General features: G+C 40.3%; 2 protein-coding genes and 1 pseudogene across 18 annotated transcripts in view; all 3 read left to right on the top strand.

The window, feature by feature from the left end:
- TULP3 (TUB like protein 3) overlaps positions 1–7,526 on the top strand; it is a 36,382-nt gene extending 28,856 nt beyond the window's left edge. For 8 of the 9 annotated variants that reach the window (XM_085234359.1, XM_010717222.4, XM_010717237.4 and 5 more), the window contains 6 exons: positions 585–776; positions 1,271–1,383; positions 1,766–1,880; positions 3,088–3,186; positions 4,481–4,652; positions 5,140–7,526. In XM_085234359.1, the coding sequence (XP_085090485.1) occupies positions 585–776; positions 1,271–1,383; positions 1,766–1,880; positions 3,088–3,186; positions 4,481–4,652; positions 5,140–5,273 (825 nt within the window). In that variant the 3' untranslated portion in view covers positions 5,274–7,526. The remainder of the gene's footprint in view (positions 1–584; positions 777–1,270; positions 1,384–1,765; positions 1,881–3,087; positions 3,187–4,480; positions 4,653–5,139) is intronic. The other variant, XM_010717246.4, reaches the window with a different exon arrangement.
- Positions 7,527–9,032: 1,506 nt separating this feature from the next.
- LOC146545423 (forkhead box protein M1 pseudogene) lies at positions 9,033–9,908 on the top strand (annotated as a pseudogene).
- Positions 9,909–16,000: 6,092 nt separating this feature from the next.
- The window catches only part of TEAD4 (TEA domain transcription factor 4), an 87,726-nt gene continuing 79,154 nt past the window's right edge, over positions 16,001–24,572 (top strand). The window contains exons 1-2 of one of the 9 annotated variants that reach the window (XM_085234482.1): positions 16,025–16,716; positions 17,044–17,118. The gene's annotated coding sequence lies outside the window, so the exon portion shown is untranslated. Of the gene's footprint in view, positions 16,717–17,043; positions 17,119–24,572 lie in introns of all 9 variants that reach the window. The other 8 variants (XM_085234474.1, XM_085234507.1, XM_085234511.1 and 5 more) reach the window with 8 other exon arrangements.

Genomic DNA, 24,572 nt, shown 5'->3' with positions numbered 1-24,572 from the left:
CCCGATGTCATGGCTGTGCTCTTAGCGCTGGCACCAGGCCATGCCAGACTAGCTTCCTCTAAAAATTGAGTTTAATATCTGATATGAGATTTCTGCTAGTATTCCAGTTCCTTTGGTTACCATAACATGCATCCTAACTGTATGTATCTCCAGCACTACCATCCTACTCCATTTCTGCTGCTTTTTTGAACCAATGTAAGCTTAGTGATCTTTTCAGCCAGAGAACACCAGTCTGTCTTACTGCAGCATCCATCCAGCATATCATGCTGCCTTATTTGCCACAGGGTTTGAAGTTCTAGAAGCAGAGAAGCATTTTGTTTAGAATGTTTGCAGTGTCTCAACCTGTTTTCCCATTCCTAGTAATTCACTCTGGTTAACAGGTTTATTTTCTCTTCTTCCCTGGGAGAGCTAGAGTAAAAAAGTTTTTATCCACTTTCTTCAGAGAAACACAGATGTTTTATCATTCAACTTTCTTTTCTCAAATATGTTCTTGGGACATCTGTTTCAACAGATTTCCTTTTTGTGGGGAACACTGAAGTCTCTGGTCTGATGTTGGTTTTCTAATATGATGGTTCTTCCTATAGGAAATAGGTGCTTCCTGTAGTCCATCCCCTCAGGTGGTTCTGGGAGAAGTAGAGAACTTGGAGGAATTTGCATTGCGCCCTGCGCCCCGTGGTATTACAGTCAAGTGTCGAGTCACTAGAGATAAGAAGGGAATGGATCGGGGCCTCTTCCCTGCTTATTACATGCATCTGGAAAAGGATAACAACAGAAAGGTATTGAAAGCAGTGTACAGTGTCTTGGCTGTTGTATTCCTAGACATAACATTTTAGTGTAATGAAGAACACTGCATAAATCAGTAAGAAACCAGAAGCAGAGGAGAGACATGTGGAGGAGGGAAACTTATACCTGGCCAAGACACTAAGGAAGGTGGCCGCAAGTTTAGAAGCCAAAATACAAAAAAAGATTAAATTAAAAAGTTATAAAATGTCAGAGTTAAAGAAAAGCAGGGAGACTGAGCTGTTCCAGATGAAAAGAGAGAGAAACGGGAAAAGACAATTGCCTTTAATCTAAACTGCTAAATAATTTAATTGGAAGAACAGGATTTCAGGTTGTGTACTTGTGGGAGAGGTCAAAATTAGCAAAACAGTAATAACAGTTCAGAACAAAAATGGGAGTTGATATGGGAAATGGAGAGGTAGCAGTCTGGATAGCAGTGCCTCTGCGTTCTTCCAAAACTCCAGTCTTGATAAAAGTTTTGTATTTCCAGATGTTTCTTCTTGCAGGTAGAAAACGAAAAAAGAGCAAAACGTCCAATTATGTCATATCAGTTGACCCAACTGATTTATCCCGGGAAGGGGAGAGTTTCATTGGAAAACTCAGGTGAGAACAGTAGATAAAAACTACAGAAATTTACATCTGCAGTGGGATAGATGGAATTTACATATTTGTTTAGTTGGAGTTATGGATAGCAATCTACTCTCTATTCAGAGAGAATCAATTTGTCACTTCTAGCTTACTGTATTCAAATAGGTTACCTTTATTCAGTTACCATTCCAAGTGATGATTTGGAGAAGGAGTTCTGGCTCAGTGCTTTTTAGGACAGGTTACGTACCCAGTTTTACAAGGGGCTCTTTACTGAAACTCCTTACTGAGATGACTGGAGAAGCCTAACTTTTGTCATGCACACATGCTTTTGGAAGATAATAAAAATTTCTACTGATGCCTCTTTCTTTCTGTATGTCTTTCTATAACCTGACATTAGGTCAAACCTCATGGGAACTAAATTTACAGTCTATGACCATGGAGTTAGCCCAATCAAGGCACAAGGTCAAGTGGAAAAGGCTCATACACGACAAGAACTCGCAGCTATTTATTATGTAAGTAGTGCCTCTTCCCTTTTGCCCCCTTCTAGTTTTTAGGCTGATTACTAAGGAGACAGGGCTCACAAAATGATGCTGCCTGCAGCCTGCTCCGTTAAACTTTAGAACAGATTTCCACCAGATAAGATAAAGGTCAGAAACCTCAAATATAATTTCTTATGAGTTTGATTATTTTTTCATTAATGTCAGAGGGAGACAGACTCAAATTAATGTTCTTATGAGCTTGTTACTTGACCAAAAATTGTTATACTGCAATCCTGAGGAAAATCTGAGATACTTCACAAAATCCATGTCAGTCAAGTAGAAGTTTTTGTCTTTTATCATGGGTAAAGTAGCAGAAATTTAACGGTTCATTAGCCTGAAGCCTACTTCAATTTTTTTTTTTGCTATTGATCTTAGTGGCACTTAGGGGGAAAAAATTGATAATTCCAGTACTAAACTGTTCAGAGAAATATCAGCAGATCTTTCCTTTGTATACAGTACCTAACTGTACAGAGCAAGGTTTTAAAATGAGTATAGCAGATATATGAAAAGCTGACTTTATGTATCAGTACTTTTCATGTACATGAAGTTTATGAAGTTCATATATGAATAAAATCAGTGCTCTTGTTTTCAATTATGTTCCTAGATCTTTTAAGATGAAATAAGAGATTGCAACTCTGAAGACCTTTATTCTTCATCTGTTAAAATGCACTAGCACATCAGGAGAAGTTGTATCACTTCAGTGATTTTAAAAAATTGTCTTAGAAAAGTGCTGACATGGGTACAGATCACTTCAGACCAGTGGATTTTGGTTGACATTATTAAATAAGTGGTTTAAGAATACCAAGAAAGACTTCTTTCCTTTGCTTTCTGTACTAACTCTACATGGAGCAGAATCATGCAGTACTCTGGAAAAATCTATTTGTTTTAAGATTGAGGCTTGAATGGATGATGACTACATTGCCTTCTAGTTCTATTCTTAATCATTTATAAAATAATAAAAATGAGAGAAAATAGTATGTCTACTTGTAGATACAAGTAACAGAACCTAAAGAAAAATGCCAGTCATTCTTCAGGAACATTCTTGTGATATCCAGCTAGCACAGTTATAGCCAGCAAATCTCTGAAAATAACGTAAGTGTGAATTCAAGTTCAGCTTTGCTGTCTTTCATTCTATGTGATGGAGTATATCCATTCCTGAAAATAGTGTCTTGTATTTCAGGAAACCAATGTGTTAGGATTCAAAGGTCCCAGAAGAATGTCTGTGATCATTCCAGGAATGAATATGAATCATAAGCGAATTCCAGTCCAGCCACAAAATGTGAGTTACGGAGTTAAAACTTTCTCATGGAAGTGTGGGTGTTACTGACAATCATTCTCAATAGAGAGTGGTTGGTCATGGCCGTGGCTGTTACTGGGTCTAATGGGCAGCAACAGTGTTACTCAAAGGTGATGAATTTATTCTTTTACGTCACTTGTAAGTTTCTGAGTTCTGTTTGTATTCTTGTCTTTTAGGCAGCCTAAATGTTACTTACTTAGCTATTGCAAATGGCTACTCTGTCTTGTTGCTGTTGTGTGTACAACCCCTTTCCATCAAAGGCCCTTATTGTATTTTTATCACCGTTTATACCTACTGCGTTGTTAGCAGGCAAGCATAGTGACTGTGGCCAAGGCTGAAACATAAAGCTGTTCCAAAGTTTATAATGATAGAATCGTTTGAGTTTCAAGAGACACTTAAAGGTCGTCTAGTCCAAGTCCCTGATAAGCTTTACTTCAAGGAAAATAATGGATTTTTTAGAATAACCTATTTTTTTTTGTGTGCAATACTAAAGCACTTCAGTTGGAAAATATTGCTTTCTGATCACCTCCTTCCTGTTAAATGACTTAAACTTCTTGGATTCTTTTTCTTGTGAATTTTAGCTTATATTATTTCAAATTATGTTTTTTGTTGCATAGCTTCTAAAATAAAATCATATGTCTTGTCTCACTATGGTTTCCAGTTCCTTGTAAGTAATTCTTTCTCAGTCTTACTGTACTATCTTGTCTCCTTTTTGCATCTTTTAATTTTTATTTCTCTGTATGTTTTTCATATTGTGCACCTTTTATTAGACAATGTAGGGTGACACTTAACCTACTTACATCATACTTACATCTCCTTCAGCCTTTGGACTTTACACTGAAACACCACAAGGCATATGCAGTTAACACTATGTAGTTGATTTTGCATTACTTTGTTTTGAAGTTTAGAATATTGAAAATAGAAGCTTACAAATAAACAGGATCACAGAAACCATATGAATCTCAAAAAGGAGGTTCCTGCTAGCAGGATGGCAGTCATCTGTGATGTGTGAATTGCTGTCTCTTCTGTCCATGTGCATTGTCTCACTTTTTTCTTGTTTGGGTAGAGATATGGTAATAGTTTATAGAGTAGAAAGGAGTGCTTGGAAAGTATTTTCTTGTTACTTGCAGGATACCTTCAGAAGGACTGAGTTTAAGAGCCATTATTTCATTTAGTAGGAAATGACACTGAAGTCACAGAATGCACATATGAGAGCAGCAGTGCTCAAAAGCAGAGTCATTCAGAATCTGATAAAATGTTTCTTTCTTCTAAATAGGAAAATGAGAGTCTTCTGTCAAAATGGCAAACTAAAGATTTAGAGAACCTCATTGAGTTGCACAACAAGGCTCCAGTCTGGAATGATGACACTCAGTCCTATGTTTTGAATTTCCATGGGAGAGTCACTCAGGCCTCAGTGAAGAACTTCCAGATTGTCCATGACAATGACCGTAAGAGTCAGGTGGAGAGGGGGGGGGGGTCATTTAAACAGGAAAAACAGTATATTTCACGAGGTTTTGGAGGAATAGAACACCCTTCCTGGAGAAGGGAAACTGGGTGAAGGAAGTTAGCTCAGAATTACTGGGGACTTCTGTCAAGAAAACTATAAAAGACTTGACTTTTTTGGGGGTGATGCAGAGAGACTGGTCTCAATAGCAGTGTGAAAAGGAGAGAGAGGAACTGCAAGCCTCTTGCAGGGAAAAGAAAGAGTTAATGTGACACCTTCAATGCAGTGAGAGAGTGGCTTGAACCTTGGTTCTTAGAAGGAAGGTATCTCTAGAATGCCACAGTCACTACAGACAACAGATTTTAAAGCCCATTTGGTGAGAAAGGATGGATACGCCAACTGTATATATTTGGGACTGACAGACTTTTAAACTTTCTGTTTATTTTCTCTGCTTACCCCTAAAAATTGCTGGTCTCTCTTTTTCTCCCCAGCTGACTACATTGTGATGCAGTTCGGTCGTGTAGCAGAAGACGTTTTCACTCTGGACTATAACTATCCTCTCTGTGCTCTTCAGGCTTTTGCTATTGGACTCTCCAGCTTTGACAGTAAATTGGCCTGTGAATGAGAAACAGCGGACTTGAGACATGGAACTCACTCCCATCTCTGTATCTTGTTAGAATTCCAGGTGAAATAATGAAAAGCATGTTAGGGGTGGAAGGATACTGGAAGACAAACTTTTGTAAGCTTATTGGAAAGTAGATAGGAGTCCTGAGAGCATTTTGGTATTTAACAATAGACCATCTTAGGAGACTATCTCAAGACTGAATGATCTCTGGAGACTTTGTGGAAGAACAAGGAACACAGGTGATGTTTTTGTTGTCAGAATAGATTTTGCTTTCAGAATCTTTGCATCAGTTGCTGCTTGAAGAGGCAAGGAATTTGTTTCACTATTTGAAACCCATTGCAGCTAGGATTAGAAAAATAATGGTTTAGTATTCATGTACCTTGAATCTTCAGCAGTGCCCCTGGAGATGATGCTACTGATATTACTTTGAGTTTCTGGTCATATTAATTAAGAAAAAAGAGTAGTTATGGCATATATTCTGTCTTGCCCTATGCAGCATTTTGCAGCCTGCTAAGAGCAGTGAAAGAGAAAAGGGCTCAGGTTAAGCCTATGTGCAACTGCAGGTAGTGGTCAATGAACACAGAACTGGACTGAGACCCTGCTCTAATAAAACATGTTTCTCTTACTTTGCAGAATGAATCTCTGTTTAACCTGATAGTCCATTTCCCTTTCATTGTCCTAACTGCTCCATGTCCCTTGATATACTTTTTAACAAATGAAGAATTGCTCCTTTTTAATTTGGCAAAATTATATCCATTGGTGTATCTCTTATTTTTAACTATGTGAAATATAAGACTGAATAGACAATGGAACATGACTTTGGCTGAAAGTAGTATTGTACTGCTCCTGAAAAGCAGTGTTTTGACTGAACATCTGAATCTAGACCTTATGATGATCAGAAATACCTTTAATTCGTCCTTTATTTGTAAAATTTTCTACACTTTTTTAGGAAGGAGCAAGATGTAACTGATTTCATTTTTTTTTTTTTTTGTTCAATGTGAGATTATCACAAATTAGGACACTTTGTAGTAGGTTTCATGTAAATAATTTGAATCTGCCTGTAAGAGTAAGATACCTCAAGAGGAGATTACTGATGTTTTCAAAGGTATCAGTTAAGTTTAAAAAAGTATCATGGGGCTGTATAATGTTTCTTTCCCGTGTTCCCATTTAAATGCTGGATTGTACAATTTGGAGACTGTAAGTTACAGCATGGGACATTTCTTGATTCATACAGCTTTGATTTATCAGTGAATTGCTACACGCTGATGTGCGAGCCTCATAGTGCACACATCTGCTGTGGACTAAAGCAGAACAGCTAATAGCTTGCCACTTCCATGGCTACTATGCATATCCACAATGACTCTGGAAAACTGTATCTTCCATTAAGACATGAAACAGCGTTCTTTAGTTTTACATGTTGCTATTATCAGCAGATGAGCTCTATTTCATGCTCCTAAGAAGCAGACTTACTGTTTTTTGGTCTCCAGAATCTTTGCTGTAGCAGGTATCACTTGATCTTTCAAAATAGAACAGAAAATAACTTCATAGGATTCAATTTGCCCAGGGAAAAAAAAAAAAAAACACAAACAAATAACAGTAATCATTTGCAAACTTTGTATTTAGTTATAAATCAAGAACTGTTGCTGGGAGGACCAACTCTACAAAATGCTGGAAGCCCAATCTTAAAAACCAATTCTGTATTAGCTGGAGAGCCATTGTATTCAGAGAGATCTCATCAGCACATCAGTCAGTGAAGAGAACTGATATCATGAATATCCTTGGTGCCTTCATGTACTTCCAGATCTTGTCCCTGGCCTGATGAGCAGGCAGTGTTCTCAAGTTGTGCTCTGCTGAGTTCTTTGGTGGTTCTGCCTTACTTTTACTCATCCGGAAATACTAAGAAGTCTGATAGTAATCTGATTATTTTTTTTCTGATTAGGACAATGTGAAAGAAACAGCACTGTGTTTGTGACTTGAAGGTCTTGAAGGTTGAATGCTGATTTCCAATTCAAGATGATTTTACTCTGTTCTCAAAAACATGAGAGCATTGCTTGACAGTTACGCTAATTAGCAGTGGATCTTCAAGCTATTTGTTGATATCAGATCATTTTCACTGGGCCAAAGTCTCAGTCTTGGTCAACTTATGTGGACAGATTAACTGTGTAAGTGCTCTTTTATCAGATACTGTTTTACATTAACTGTATTTATAATTTTTATATCTCAATGCAAATAAATAATTTACATGTTGGAAAACTCAATTCTAAATGAGTTTTTTTTTCTGCTATGATTTTGTCACTTCTGGTTGTTACTTGTTCCTCCTGTACTAGTTACTTCCTGTCTGCTCATATCTTCTTTCTTTCATACACCTTTTCCTTTGTTATTCTCAATTCTGTTCTTTTGTGACACTTTCTTAGAAGCCTAGGAATAAATGTAAGGTTATTCCCTAATGCCCTTAATGTCTTTTTTTTTTTTTTTTTTTCCCCACAGCAAGGTTTCTGGTATAGTTTGTGGTTCCCATTTGATTATTTTTTTCAGCTGCTTGCACTTCTTAGTTTCATGTTTTTATTGCTTACCTCAGTCTCAAGATAGTGGTTTTGAGATGGTTTGTTATACATTTTCCTATCCTCCATCCGAACCTGTTCTGCTACTGAAGTACAGTACAGTGTATTTCTGAATCAAGAGCTAAAATAACACATGGTTAGGGGGAACATCAAGTGGTGATTTTTTTTTTTTTGTTAGTATCAGCATAATATCTGCTTTATACTTTGCTGCTCTACATTCTGATATCTGTAAATCTCTCAGTTACCATTGAAATTAGTATCCTATCTCTGTTAAAGAAGGCAAGAAAAACTGTGGAAATCAAGAGCTGATTACCACTGTTAGTCTTGTATCTCTTGAACTTCATAGTCAACTGAATTCTGGTCATAACATGTTCTGTGTGGAATTATTCTTTGGAAGCAAATTCAGAAGCGAACTAACTTCACGAAAACATTAAGGTAAATGTTGTTATAACTGTAACCTACTGTAAATATTTTAACTAGAAAATACATAAACAGGCAAACATATTCTAGAGGATGGGAATGGGTGATCATTTCTTAATTCTCATTTCCAAAAGAAAGAAGCCATTGCACCATCTGCAACAAATCAAAATAAACTATGAAGAAAACAGGATTTGCCTTTTATGCTTCATTGAATAGAGCCCTTCATTAAGGGGAAAATAATGGTACTTCAATGTGAAATGTGGCTTTGTTTTAAAAGTTAAATATTGAAATCATTTGGAAAAGAAATGTAGAGGAGAGGAGAATTGATGTGATCAAAGTACCCAGCTCCCTCTGCTTTCTGATCTAAGTGAAGTAATTTGCTTCAATGTCAGCAACAAAAGAAAAAACCCAACTACAATTAAACAAAAAAACACCTCAGTTACCCTTGAGTAAGTTGCCATATTGATTAAATGGAATCCTCAAAGCAATTTAAATGATGATTTACAGGGTGGAGTAGCCTTCAGTTCCCTCTCTTGGAGTCTTGGAGCTATGTTGATTCTGCAGTGAAACGGGGGCAATAGGGTATATTAGTCACACAACTATAAGATTTGGCATAGGAATCTGTGAAAAGATGTGTGAAATAAGTGATCGTTAATCTAAACCTATTTTTTGAAAAATTACATGTTTTAAAATCTGAGTTAGTAGGAACGGTGGTTAAATGTGATAATCACACGCCTTTGTGTAACTACAAAAACAAAATTATACTTCCATTTCACATATGAGGGACTGGCTGTCCCCTTTTGCTTCAACCATAACTGTAAAGGAAGAGCCAGACTTGTTTGTCCCAGTCTCAGCCATGACAGAAAAGAAACGTTTCACTATACTGAAGTCACCATCTAAGGGTGTTTCTGACGCATTAGTTATAAAGAGATGTGAGAGGCGGGAAATGAGCAGATCCAGAAGGAAACAGCGCCTAGCACTGCCTTGCTCAGAAGAGCCTGTCGTTATCTTTCCAGAGAGCAATGAATTTGATCATCCGTTCCAGTTAGGGGCAGACCTCCCCTTACTGCAGGAAAACCAGCCTCTAGAGAATGTATCACAGCTGAGATGCCTGCAGGAGGAAGAGGGGCCTTTTAAAACACCAGTCAAAGAGATGTTCAGCAAGTTGCCAGTTTCTTCCACTCCCTGCAAAGTCCCGGCAACTACTACCCCTCCACTAGGGGGCCTTGACCCCTGGAAGTCTGCATCATCAGCCAAGAGAGGTAATGAGCTGGATTTCAGTCCAGTGAGAACCATTCAGCTGCCGATCACACCCTTCCAGGAGAACCAGGACTTGCTGGGTTTTAACAGCACGCCCCTTAAAAATCCTCTCCCTGAGTCCTCTTGGGAATTGCTCAATACGGAATCTAACGACACAGTGCACAGACCCCTCACAAGCTCTCCATCTTTTATTCACAAATCTACTAAGCAGTTGCCCCTTGAACTACCAGCCTCTAGTCTTACTGAAAACCGATCACTCATGGAGGGCCTGATTTTGGACACCATGAATGACAGTTTGAGCAAAATCCTTTTAGATATCAGCTTTCCTGGTCTTGAGGATGAAAACTTAGGAACAGACATTAGTTGGTCTCAGCTTATACCTGAACTGAAGTAAACTGTCTAGAAGACTGAATTTGGCTTATTTGGATTTTACAGAAAGCACTCCTCTTCCGAGATCTGTTCACGTAATCAAAAGCAGACAGTCTTTTTAGACAATTCCTTCATTTGTGGGAGTACTGACTCCTGCTAAGCTGGGAAATGGGCCGGTTGGCTGCTATGAGCTGCCTTTTTGAGCTGCAATGGACTATTTTATGTGGGTCAAGATAGAAGCTCTCTAATCTGGTGCTAGAGTGGAGAGTCCCTGGAGAGGGGTTAGCATCTAGATAGCCCTGACCAGCCCTGGCTAATCGAGGTATGAAAGGAAACGGGTACATCCCTCAATTATGTCCAATAGAAAGGCTCTGAGCACTTCCACCTTCTCTGTCCTTACTTTTACTTTGTTCTCATCTTATTTAGCATCTTCTGTGTAGGTTTAATGGCTTTAAGCCCCATATATTCCCTAAATTACTAGCCCTTTATTACAATAGTAATTTTATTCTTGTAGAGTTGTTAGGGGAATATTTGAGTTGGTAAACGATTTAGCTTAGCGTTGTCCATATGTTCCGCCTGCCCTGTATTTCTCTAGATGAGAGCCCAAAATACCATTTTCTTTTAGTCCAAAAACACATTGGCCTTGAAAGTTGCCAAGGCAGAAATCTGAAGAATCATCTATATGTGACTGAGTGACTACTCAAGCTAAATAGGAAAGAAATTGTTAACTGGATTGCAGCATGAAATCTTGGTTCATTTTTCCTTCTCAGCTCTTCTTCCCTTCCCAGGCTGGAATGGAGGAGAGCTGTAACTCTTTTGGTTCCATAGTCCTATTAATATGTACGTAGAGGACTTGGTGGAGTCACAGTTGCAGTAAGATGGATTTCTACAGAATGGTTAAAGCAGCTTTCATTTCAGACATCAGCTGAAAACGTGAAACAGAACCTGTAAAGTGAATACTGGTATTTTCACTGGCAAGTGACCCCTGGGAATGAAAGGTATGTTTCTCCCATTGCAATAGGGCTACTCTTCCCACTTCTTTAGATCTCATGTCAAAAGAGGAAATGGCCATGGAAAGACCTAATCCTTCTGCTTCCAGACAAATGATGACTCGTGCATCTACATACTCAATAAAGTTTTTGCAGGAGCGCAGCTGAGTATCATCTTTCCTGCAGCCACTTTTAGCAATGTGCTTTGGCTGGACCACGGTATGAACACATGCTTTTGCTTGCCTTGTCGTGGGCTTTAGCCTTGGATCTTAGTTCTGGGGAAAGAGACAGGTTGCTGTGGGAGGGGAGAGTATCAGTGTGTTGATACTCTCTTGATAATGTGTTTAGTACAAATCTGCATTTCTAAGACCCACTCCATACAGAGGTGCTGTTTTGTGAGAAGGGGTTGTTTATGAAATAGCTTCAGTAGCAGTCTAAGCAACCACAGCCACGATCTGGGCAAACTTCAATGTGTGTATCACTACTTACAAGACATCAGTAGAAACACCTTGCCTCAGAATCTTCCCCAGGTCTTAGTGACCTTTCTTGGTACGGTGCCAATGACAGTTCCTGAAAGTCTCTTTCTGCCTGACGTCAGTAAGTTATCCTGAAATTTTCTTTTACCTCAGGCAACATAATTTCTTGGAATCTCTTTGTCCTACCTGAAGCACTGAGGGTAGGAATGAAATTCCTTTAAGCAGTCATAGAGCTTGAAAAGCTATAAGAAATCAAAAAGGAATGGAGAGGCCAAGCATGTACTTTAGGTTTTTCACCCACAGCTGTATCACAAGAAGCTCCACTACAGATGCTGAGGGAAAGCGCGTTAGGTTGAATTCTCTGTTTTGGAATTCAGGATATGTCTGTCTAATGCATGTGTGATCTCTGGTCTGTCTTACACAATGATCTGGTACGAAACACGGAGCAAGTCCACTTCTGGTGGGCTAGAGAACTACAGACTCTGATGTTGTGGGCCAACATCATAAAATAGGAGCCATTACTTTTGGAGCAGCCTGCGTGTGTCTAAGAAATGATGCACAATGCAGTTGCTCACCACCTGCTGACTGATGCCTAGCCAGTCACCTGAGTAATGGCAGGTGACTATTACAGCCAAAACCAGGACACTATTTGCTCTTATTCCATACCATTTACATCGTGCTTTCCGGTCCCACTCTTGCCAACGTACCCTGGTTAATCACCACCACCTTTGCTCGGTTCCATCAAAATTCATCCTTCGTTAATCTGAGTAACTTACCAAAGTAATATTGATACAGCAACCACACTAGTGATGACATACAATCTCATATAGCAATTAACATATGGGGGCGTCTTCAAAAGTAATGCTTCCTATTTTATTATGTTGGCCCATGCTGTCTAAGGCAGATGTTGGTGGTATGGCAGTAGAGGCTGAACCTTCCTGCTAATATTCCGTTACATTTTGTTGCTGTGTGACAGATGGCAGCTTAGGGGCAGTCTGGCAAAATGGCGTCAGACATGCGAGTGCATATGAAGCAAAGATGTGGAATTGAATTCCTCCGTGCAGAAGAAATTGCATCCGTTGACATTCATCGACGCTTCCTGAGGTGTTATAAATTAGAAATAGTGGATGTTAGTGCAGTGGAGCAGGGGGTGGTGCATTTCAGCAGTGACAGCAACAGTGAGTCACCTCTGCTGGTGCAGATTTTTACAAGTGCAGCATTCTCGTTTGTGGCTGGCAAAGATGCATAGCTAATGGTGGTGACTATGTTGAAAACTACTGTTCTGTAGCTCTGTCACACGTTGGGCTCTTCATATCTGTTGTAGTTTCCAAGGAAAAAAATAGGAGGCAGTACCACTGGCTGTTCTCCTCCAGAATCAAATCCCCCTGAGGTACACATCAGAATTCCCCATCCTACCACATTACCCACAACGTCCACCCCAGTCCTTGAGCAAATGTAGTCCCACAGATAGGCTTGCTCAAAACAGGAACGTTCTTTATTATGTGCACTGTGGGAACTTTATCTGTTTCTACAGCACGTAGGGGTTTTGATTAGGCAGTGCCAGCTCAATTGGCAGATCCTCTACTGCTAACTAACAAAGTGGCCTTTGCTAAATGTGTATCTTTATGCTCTCAAAGTGTCCCAAGCACCCATTGCTCTCAGAGTAGTCTTTAACAGTCCCCTGTATCATTCAATTTTTTTCCATGGGCTGGTGTAATAGGATGTCAACGGTTTACGTGCTGGTTTGTCCCGGTTCCACGAGTAGCGGGGCGGGGGGACCCAGGCCCCAGGAAAGGGAAAAAGGGGAAAAGGGTAGAGAGATGGGCCTAAAAAAAAAAAAAAGCAGTGGCAACAACCTGAGGAGAAACAAACTCATTTACGAAAAAAGATATCAGAATGCAAGATAACACACTGTAATACAATATAATACAGTTGAAGTTAATAAAACAAATAATATGAGAGAGTGTCCAAAAAGCCAAAGGCCTTACTCTGAGCAAGCTGAGACAATACGGCTGGGAGCAGAAATGAGTCAGAAGATCAAAAGAGGAGGTCAAGTGGCTTATGGACAGTTTTTATCTTTCCCTCTGAGCAGAAACGGTAACAGAAGAGCAAACGGCCCTCGGTGTAAAGAGAAGTTGTTGTTCTCTTCTGGGAGAGAAGTTCTCTTTACACTGCCTCAGTGTAAAGAGAAGTTCTTCTGTACCAGGGACAGGTACCTGGAACTGGAGCATTAACTTTTTAACTCCTAGTGCACTACATGATGTTATACTGTGGAATACCAATAACAAAAAATCATAAAACCATGACACGGGAGATGTGATATACCCACTCAATCCCATGCTCTTTGGCCCAGGTATCATGAGTCTTTTTTTCATAAATGAGTCCAGTAGTCTAAGTCAGTTCTTTCTTGGGTGCCTTTAGCTATAAGTCTTGCTTCTCAAGGCCCAGGATAGTGTTTTGGATAGTGGCATGGGGTGTAGGGTTTGCTTCTAGCCACCTGATGGTTACTTCCACCATTGTAAGCATGTGGTGCTTATTGCATCGGATTTGTGGAAGCGTGATGTCTTATCAGCTCACCCTGCATTTATATTTTGATGTTCTTCAGTGGCCCAACTCAGATACATGAGCATCTACGTGACGCGCCAGGCAGCAACATTGGAAGGCCATCTAGATGGCCTTCACCTCTGCGTAATGGCTTGATTCACCTTCTCTTTCAGCAGTTTTCTGAGACTTGTACTGTAGGGACCCATACGGCAGCTTTCTATTTCCAATGCATTTCTACAGTATGACACGACCCACCAGTGAACAAGGCATATTGCTTCTCATTTTCTGGTAGTTCATTATACAGTGGGTCTGCTTCAGCATGCATCACCTCCTCCTATGATATTCTGAAACGTTTGTCTTCTGGCCAGCCACGATCACTTACAGGGTTTCATAGGCCATCTTTCCACACTGCTTTTCTGCGATTTTTGTTACTGAACAATGTCAAAATTTTGCACAAAACTAAAGAATATCGTGTCAAGAGTTCCCTTTAATTCCATGGGCTTACCATCACTATAATACCACTGCCATTCCTAACACATACAAGACATCTTTCAAATACTAAGATGTGCATCATTCAGCTCTTCAATGTTTTCATAAATGACTTGGATGTAGGAGTAGAAGGTGTTTTGTGCAAATCTGTTGATGATACTAAATTGGGAGGAGCTCTTGACTCCATAGAGGCTAGAGAGGCCTTGCAGAAAGATGGAGAAAAAATAGGGAGCTGGGCAATCACTGACCACATGAAGTTTAACAAGAGCAAGTCCAGATTCTGCAACCTGGGAAGAGGCAATCCTAGCTATACGTACAGACTGGAAAATGAGATGCTGGAGAGCAGCCCCACTGAAAAAGATCTTTGGGTCTTGGTTGACAGCAAATTGAACATGAATCAACAGTGTGCTCAGACAGCCCGGAAGGCCAACCACAGCCTAGGGTGCATCAAACATGGTGTTTCTATGGTATGCATTATGGAGTTTGAAGTTGGGAGGGATGTTTCTGTGCGAATAAATGAAGTAAATAATTTTTTTAAAAAGTTAATTCAAATAATTAAAACTAAAAATGAGATAAAAATAACCATGCAGAGAAAAAGTGCTGCCATTGTAATACTGCTTGAAGGATAATTAGGTAAATTCCCTTGGCTTGTTTTTGACTCTGATCCTGGTTTCTCGGGTGTTAATAATGGTCAGTGCCCAAATGTAAAAACAGGAGAAAGAAGACATGGTAGAAGACTGATCCACTGATTAGAAATGACCATTGAGAAAGGAACATTTGTAAAAGACCATGAAGGACCTTTGGGTGAAGATGTGTTGTGTATTTGCTTCTATGAAGAAGAGATGAGCAGTGTTGGCAAAGTGTGGGGAGATGATAAAACAGGTATTCAGGAAAACAACTCAGTGGCTCTCCTCTGGATTGCTGTGAGTACAGTAGGCTAGAAAGAGGGTTGAAAATTCAGAAATAGATGTGTTAGGAGGCTAGGTTAAGAGATGAAGTTGATTGATGAGATAGGAAAAGAGAAACTGTGTAGTGAATGAGACCAGCTGTCAGATCTAATTCAAACCTGCCCCAAGGCAAGTCTGGCAGGCATGACAGGATAAATGACTGCTAGGAGCTGGGACTCCCTACTTTGCCTGCTGTGCCAGTTAGGTGTGAATGTATATTTTCAATGCAGTGATGGGTTGGTCATGGAATGTGCTCTGCAGATGAGGGAAGACTGGGAAGAGAAGGTAGAAAGGGAGAAGGAATGCATAGAGCCCCCATGGAAAAATGGGAATCATTTTTAAGTCAACTATCTAGAAGAGTGGTTTGAGAAAAACATCCCATTGCTGTTATGTGAATAGTTTCCTATCTCGGATGCTCTCGAAACAGTTAAACTGTCACTAAACAAGCACTTCTGTGGTACTGGGGCTGGCTTGTATTCTAGCCGTTTAGCTATGCGGGGTGAAAGCCACATTCCTGAGGTAGCTCCGAAGGGGCCTGTGATTCAGGCCTGGTTGCAAAGAGCTAGACGTGGGGCTGTGCTGGCCTGGGATTACCGCGCTGAAGGGCCGAAGCGTGGCACTCAAGAGCGCTTGGACCCGGCAGTCGAAGGGGACTGAACGGGGGCTGGCAGCTGTTAGATCACCGCCTGAGCTGCGACTGAACACTCTGTAGTCCTAGGGCTTCCGGCATGGGCGCTGGTTTCTCGTCCGCGTACCCTCACGCCCGGGAAAACAACAGGCAAGCGGCGGCGTTTCCGCGGCTTGTCCACCGTTTGGAACCGAGCCGTCCTGAACAGCGATTGCAACTTCTTTTCCCGACTCTCACCGCCGCACTGATTTCTGGAGGTGGCCGTGTCTGTCCCCTCCGCTCCCGACACCCCTGCAGCCAAGCCCCCTCGGCTCTCCTCCCGGCTTTTCCTTCGCGGCCGCCTGGAGTTTCCTTCCTCTGTTCCCCTTTGTGGGGCAGCCCGCCCCTGCGGCTTTTTCTTCCGGCCATTACCCCACGATCCCCCCTCCCCTCCCTGAGCACGCACGTCCCCGAGCCGGAGAGGGCCGATCCCCTCTGGATTTTGTTCACAACCCCGCCTCGGCCTTTCTCTCGCCTCCCCCTTCATCCCCCGGCCAGTCCCCTCCCTAACCCTCTTCCATCCTCTACATTAGACGGGAGTCCCCTCCCTCAGTCGCGTTCATTTCATACCAACTCTCATTCCACGCGTTCCTCAGTTACTCTTTTCAAACTCCAGGGAAAATAAAAACCCTCTCTTTTCCTATCAAACTCTGTCCCGAACGCTGCCTCCCCTCGCCGCCGCGCAGTCTCGCCGTCCTGCTCGCCGCTCCGCGCTCTTCAGGTAAGTCGCCGGCACTCGGCTGGGGCCGCTCTGTGTGCTCCTGCTCGACTCCGGCCGGCCCGGCCAGGCTCAGCATTGTTAATACCGTCTCCACTTTCTGCCTTCCTGGGGACTTCGGGAAAGGCGAGTCCCGAGAACACGTTCTGGAGCCGCCCCGAGGGGAACCACCCCGCCAACTTTCTTTTTTTCTCTCTTGTTTGGTGGCAGCAATGCTGAGTGAGAAGCTGATCCACTTCCCTGTCCAAAGCCCTAGGGACTCAGGGGTGGGGATCGAGCAAGAGAGAGAGGCATATAGTAATAAATTTTATCTGCTCTTTTGGCATGAAGTCCTGGAGCAGAAGCAGGATTTGAAGCTGGTCCTCACTGCCTCAATGTAACAGCAGCTGCTCTTGCCTTTCTCAGGTCAGGACATGCTATTTCCAGATCTCTTTCTCGTGGGGTAGTGGTGAGTGAGTGCCTGCTGGAAAAAAAGGGTAAAAGAAAGGGTTCAAAGTTGGTCATGTGCGACAGAGGAGATGTGAATGTAAGAAGGAAGTGATCAGAAAATTCTCAATGGAGGCAACTGGTTCCTTTCCCCTTTCTGTGCCTGCACAGGACTTTGGGAACTCTGCTACTGGTGCCATCAGCAGAGAACTGCTAACACTTCTCATGGAAAAAATAGGTTTCTGCATGTTTTATAGAGTTGATCTGGGGGGACGGTTAAGAGGAGGAACAGAACTTTTTGTAGTAAGGATATAAATTCTATTGTAAACTACGGAAAGTGCTTTGGAGTAAAAATTAGCAATAATAAGCAAAAACATCCATGGTATTACATGTGGGTTGTTATAACACATTTACGAAAAGATGAGGAAATAGTGCTTTTCTAGTGTTTTTTAATCAGAAGTTAGAAGACTTGAATTTCGGTGGCATGCTCCTGGAAAACCTTCCTGCCCCTCCTCCCCCTCCCCACACACACAAAGGAAAAAACAGTGAAAACCAACCTTCCTCCTCCAAGTAATCTTTTATCTTGTGCAGAATTTTATTTCATTTTGTTTAGAATGGGGGAAAGAGTGCAACAGTGCAGCTGAAGTAGATATTTTATGGACTAAGTGAACCAATTTTTGTTTTGTTTTTAATTTAACCTGAAGTTATACTCCTGTTACTTTCTAACCTTAAGAGGAGAGCTCTGTAGCTCCGCTACAAATAATCAACACAAAATAACTTTTTGAACACATTGGGGATGGGTGGCAGGGAAGATTTTTTTTTCTTGTTTCCTATTACTTGGAACAGATCTGTTTCCCTTAGACTATATCCCATTATCTGCGTCCAAACAGTAGAGTATTCACTTGTTTGCCTATCTGTCTGTGAAGATGGAAGACATTTTATTTTTCCTTCTCCAGGAGGTGGGCAGTATGATGGGGAAGGAATGAAGTGAAAAGAAGAAGGGGGAAAAGAGGTGTTTTTTTTAACCAGACTAGGGCCATGATAAATCTGCTATACTACTGCTGTTACAACTGAAAACTTTTGGACTTGATAGATTTTTCTCACTATGGAGAAGTTGGGCTGTCTTGTAATGAGTACAGAAGATCTTCTTTATTAAGCCTGCTGGATGCCAAGGCTCTCTGGCACTCTTAGTTCACAGACCAAAAGGCAGCCAGCCAGTCTGTACAGTTATCTTGCAGAGTTTTTCTAAATCCTGATCTGGACTATTCAAATTTGAGTATTTGACAAGCCTATTATCTCTAAACTGGAATACCAGCTTGTTGTTCTTGCCCCTTGGGTGAATTAGTGTGCATGAGAATTACTGTTGATAGTGGATGTTACAAATTTCTTTTCTCTCTTGTTTCCTGTTACATCTCTTTGTACAGTTTCTCCAATTGATACTTGAGATTATCTCTGGAATGACACAACTTATCTTTCTTAATATTCCATGCTTTATTCGTACTGATTCTTTTAGGTCTTGATTTTATCACAACAGAATTATAGGGGTAGATCCACAAATACTACAGGCTGGTACTGCTGAAGACAGAGCTGGCCTGCACAGACAGTCCATTTCTGTACTTAAGTTTTTCCTTTGTGTGGGGTGGTATGGATGCAGACCCAAATCAGAAGAAACACTGTTTCAGCAAGTTAGTTTTCAGCCATACCTGTTCCCTAGACCAGTTAATCATATGTATGTTCACATAAGTGGGGCTGTGTCTGGAGAAGTGGATACAATGACTAGTGGGTTGGGTGTAAGACAAGAATGGGAATGGTTTTCTAGCAACGTTGAAGTTTTGTTGCACCTTGTGCTGTTCTTTGGACCACATTTATAATTTATTACTGGGGTAGTCAAAGGATACCTGTCTTAGCAGGCCACATGACTGTATCTTAAGAAAACAAATATTCCATGTTACTTTTTTTTTTTTCTTTAAAGACTATATATATATAAGATCCTCACTCAAATTTGTCCTTTGTTCTTTTGTTCTTTTTTTTCTTCTTCTTCTTCTTTTTTTTTTTTTTTTTTTTTTTTTTTTCTTCCCTAAATGTCATGCAATGATTCTTCTAGTAGTTTAGTTGGACAGCTTTTCCATAGCGCAATGTATTTTAAAATCAGTAGGGATTTCCTGAAATTCAAGCTAGTTTTTATTAGCTTAATGCAATAGCTTTTGCCTTGGCATGTTTCTGTGAAATTATTGTTTTTCCCTCTTTTTGCATTTGCTACTTTTAAGTTATTACAGATCACCATTGAGACTAAATTTTTTGTATTTTGCAACATCTATTATTCTAGGTCTAATGATTATTCTTTGTACTAGTCATTTTATTCAATTAGTCTGTGTTCCTTTTGCAGAATGATATGTGATACTCCACGTGTTGGAGGTGATTTATCTTTCTCTGTTGCCTGAAGTGACAACTGAGCACAGGCAGACAAAAGTTAAATTGGTCATTTTGTAGAAGAATGTGCTTTATAGAAAAATCTCATTTGTTCAGCTTTCTCACTCATTCATGTGTTTAGCTCTTGCTTCTGGCAGGACCTTTTCTTTACTTGATTTATCTCTGTGTTTATTGTTGTTGTTTGTTTTATTTTTTATTTTTTCTTTTCTTGAAGTTGCTTCAGTTTCTTGGCATTACTTTTTCCAGATAGTCTAATTTGTATCCCAACCTCCTCCTTCTTCCCCTCAACCACTTCTCTTGTTTGAGCTGTCTTTACCCACTGGTGTTTGTAAACTTAATTCTGTATCATCTGCAAGTTTAATTAACATTTTGTTTGTTCAATCTTAGATCATTAATTAAGATGTCAGTGAAAACTGGCCCATCTAAGATCCCTGCAGCAACACAGTAGATGTCTCTTGTGTTTGATGGTACCATTGGTACATATCATTACACTTTTGAAACATTCATTTTCTAGTAATATGAGCAGTACTATTCAGCTATCCAACTTGGATTAATTTTTCAGCCATGATTCCCTTAGTGAGTAGCAAATGCTTTTCTAAATCTAAACTTAAAACATTGTGCACTTCTATTCTTTTTATTCTCTAACTTCATGATAGTTCTATCCTCATTTGAAAAGCAATTGGATTTATCAAGATTGACACACAGTGTTCATAAAGCCATGCTACTTACTGATTATGGTACACACTTTTCTCTGCCCCAGCTTCTCCATTATATCCATCAGCATGCTAAATGCTCTACATCTTACTTCATAGAGCCATGATCTAGGAAAGAGCCTTGTAGAAAGTAGGTAATTTGCCTGGATGGAGCTCATTACAAGATGTGAGACTTAGATGATTAAAGAAGTTATTATTTTTTGTTGGTGTAGTTGGTGATATTGTTGTGTTTTTTTTTTTTTTTTCTTTTCTTTTTTTTTCCCCCTCTACCCCTTGGGTCCTACTTTTTCTGGAGATTATGCAGTCACTCTCCTTTGTTTTTAACACTGTATGAATTACACACTTTCCTGCTAGGGAGGGGCAGGTTTTCCAGTTCCCAGAGCTACCGACTGAGTCACTGGCTCTGTTTTTCTGTTCCATTGTAGATTTATGATTACCATGTTCTACCTTTGTTAGAATATGTTTGCTAAAAGGTGTTTTTTTCTGCTGTACTGTGACATGAGTGACAGTGGCTTGTTACAAACCTTTGAAGCATCTGCTTTGCTATTGCCAAAGGCAAAATAAACTAGCATAGTCCTCAATGCCTTCCTTCAAACAGGAGTAACCATTAATGACAGGTGTGCAGACAAAGTCTAATCTCTTGTAACCATGACTGCTATGCTTTAACTGAAGGAAAAAAAGTCAAGAGAGCACTGAGTATGTTATATGGGAACTGCTGAATCATGGCCTGAACCTCTGATTGATCACCTGAGGCGAGCAATGAGTCAGCCACGGGAGCACAGGTGAAGGCAATTCACCTGTGCTACCAGAAGGGGTGGAGCCTGGCTGCACCTCTCCTAGACTCATTTAAGAGCTGACTGCCAGTGGGAAAGGATCTCTTCTGGAGATCCACTCTACTGGGGTTTTGCAGTGAGTCCAGGATGTGGGTAAGCTTTCTATCTACTCTTTTTGTTATTATAATCTGCTTTGCTGAACTCTCTGGTTTATTTCATAATTATAACATCTTTATATTCATTGACTATACACATGTATATACTGAAAATGGAAAGAGAGGGAGGATTTGCTGATGTTCATCTTACCTGGTCATACTTCTTTGTGGCTAGGTCCTTGAAACCATCTACTGATACTGGCATAGCAGGATTTAGAGCTTCTCTTGGTGTAAAAATCTTGTCAGTTTAAGGAAAAAAAAAAAAAAAGAGAGAGAGGTATGGAAGAGAGGTTTGCATAAGAAGACTTTCTTTAAGTGTATTTAATGCTTTAATTTATCTTTTTAAAAGCAAAAAATACTATTTATTTTCAGTCCCTTTATTTATGAAAGATCTACATAAACAGAACAAAACTGTGCAGGGGGAACAATGTAAATTGCTTCTTTTATCCATGAGTAAGCTAACTGAAAAGTAAAGCAGTATCCAACTGGTTTTGTAAGAACCTGTTTCAAAAAGTGGACTTAAGTCTATAACTGTTTGTGTCTCTAAGAATCTAGTTTTGCTTGGCTAATTGTCCCTATCCTTCTGTAGATTCCATCAGCAGAAGGTATATAAGATGTTGACCCTCCTGGGAGAAAGATGAGGAGGAGCAAAAGAGAAATCAGGATGTTTGTGCTTTTCTGTGATATCTGGGGACAAGCTTAACTGTTGTTCTTTTTTTTTTAACAGTTTTGCCATTTAGTTTTTCTATTTCTTTGCCTAGTGGTTCCAGTTTGAGGGTTCAACTTGTATTTACAGGCTGTCATAGTTTTCACTTGCTTTCTGTGGAACTTCTGAACTCTTCTGCTTCATGTATTAGATGGAGCACGTACTAAAAAGCTGAGCTGAGATCGTATCTGAATCCATAGAGAGAATGAGGCTTGGTTGGCAGCTGTAAGTAGGGCTCAGCTTCACCAAAAAGCACTGAGAAGTCAGACCAGGAATTAATTGTTTATTCTTCACGTTATGAAATTGTAGAATCACAGAATGGCTTTGGTTTGAAGGAACCTTAAAGGTTGTCTATTTCCAAGCCCTGTGCCATGAACAGGGACGCTTTCCACTAGATTTGGTTGCCCAAAACCTCATCCAGCCTGGCCTTGAACACTTCTAGGGATGGAGCATTCACAGCCTCACTAGTAGTGGGTGAGGGTTGAGAAACCTTCCAGTGTCTTCACCCTCATAGTCAAGAATTTCTTTCTTGCTTCTAGTCTAAATCTACCTTTCTTGATTCAAACCAGCTACCTTGTGGCTTTTCACTACACACCCTGAAAAAGTGTCTTTCTCCATGTTTCCTGCAGACTCCCTTTAGATACTGAAATGCCTCAATGAGATCCCCTTGGAAACTCCTCTGGACTAAATAAGCTCTTCAGCCTTTCTTCACAGGAGAGGTGCACCAGCTTCTGATCACCTTCACTGCCCTTCTTTCAATCAACTTTAACAGATAGTGCAGGTGTTTCATGGTTGCTCTTTACTTAGGCGTTGGCTTTTCAAAAACATCAAAACACTTTTAAGCTCCTGTCTAACTCCTACTAAAATTGGGACACATGCTTTATTGGTTGACTGAACTGAGATACTGTTTTACAACTCTTCTGCCATTTGTATTTTGCTTCTGTCTTGAGGTGTTAGTAAAGGGCCTCTTCAGCCTTGGAATGGACAGGGAGGCACACAGATTATGACTGTAATGTAGGCCACCTGAAAGCACTGCAGATGTGGAAGCATGACTATACTTGTGTCTATTCTGTTATAATAAGACTGTTAGCCCAATTTCTCCTATAGCTTTTGTTGGAAACTGGCTATAGTTCTGGAGCTAAACACTTCCACAGCTTTAGATGAGTTTTGGAAACATTTGCCTCATGTCTAAGTTCATGTGAAATTCTTTCATTGGTGTCATTTGAACTTAAGTTTGTGGTTTTTTGGGACTTTGTACCCTTGAGTCCTAGGCAACACAATCCTGTTTTGAAAGGGCCCATGAGTATCATCAAGTCCACCTCCTGACTCCACATATGGCAACCTAAGAGTTAAACATATATTTAAGAGTATTTTCCAAACACTTACTGAACACTGACAGGCTTGGGGCTATGACCAGATCCCTGAGAAGCCTGGCCATCTTCTCAGTAAACAACTTTTCCTAATGGACAAACTGAACTTGCTTTTCCAGAGCTTTAAGCCATTTCTCCTCATCCTATTATTGATTGAAAGAGGTGAGGCTGAGAGACATCCTGAACAGGAGGCAGGATTGAGAAATAAGAATTTTGCTTGGATATCATGAAATGACAGGGCATTATCAATCCCTCAATTTTGTGTTCTCTGACTAGAAAGACACCTAATTTCCAGAAAGTGTTAAGCATCAGTCCTGAGAAAAGTGATTCCCTCTGAAGTTGAAACAACTGCAAACACAAAGCATTTTAAAGTTCACCTTTCTTTGTCTTGACATTATTGGCAAGATTTTGTCATCAGACAAGTTTTCTTCACTGAGTGATTCACTTACGCAGGTCTTCGTGCTATAAATTTTTCAGTAGGTAATAAGTATTTTGTTTTTAGTGTAATGGTGAGATTTTCAGAATGGTGGGCTTGGGAGTAAATATTTTTTAGCTTCCTGTAAAAGGTTCCTTATTTTTATATTTAAGTGAAGAACAGTATTTGGTGAAAATGGTAAAACATGATTTATTTCTCCCTCGCGTATGATTTAGTTTCATGTCTCTCATCCACCTTCGGTAGGGCTGTAAGCTGAATACTTTGAAACAGGGCACTCAGTGAGTTGCTGAAGTAATGGAGTCAAGCAGTGAGGAACAATACAATTTATTGAGCTTTCTAGGTACAACTAATTAACTATTTTGAGGCAATATTAGGCAATTTTCTAGCAACAATTAGTAAGCAAATACTTGAGGGCACATTTAAGCAACAGCTGGTACAGAAAAAGTAAAAAGACTGAGGAAAGGTAAGGAGAGAGATTTAGGGAGATATAGTTCACCACTCCTGGATCCAGCACTGTCTTGATTATTGGTTCTTGATCCATGGGTGGTGAATCAACAAAGGTAAATGTTCCGTTACATTGTCTGGCTGGTCCAAGACCACCCATGGGCTCACAACCCACTTGTGTATTAAGGACTTTTCCAGCAATTTTCTCTGTCATGCACTCCTTGCTCTTCTGATGTTTATCAACCATGAGGAGCCATGAGAGGAAGTGAAGTTAAACAGTCTATCATTCCACCTTAGCAAAGTGATGTTTCATAGATCTTACAGCTCCATTTTTTCATTCTCGGACAATTGATAAGGCTAGTTGTTTGAGTCAACACCTTTGTTGTAAGGTTCAGGCATATATCTA

Source organism: Meleagris gallopavo, chromosome 1 (assembly GCF_905368555.1).
Source record: "Meleagris gallopavo chromosome 1, MGAL_WU_HG_1.1, whole genome shotgun sequence".
NCBI classification, from domain to species: domain Eukaryota; kingdom Metazoa; phylum Chordata; class Aves; order Galliformes; family Phasianidae; genus Meleagris; species Meleagris gallopavo.
The sequence above is the reverse complement of the archived record's forward strand: the minus strand, read 5'-3'. Positions and strand labels throughout refer to the sequence as shown.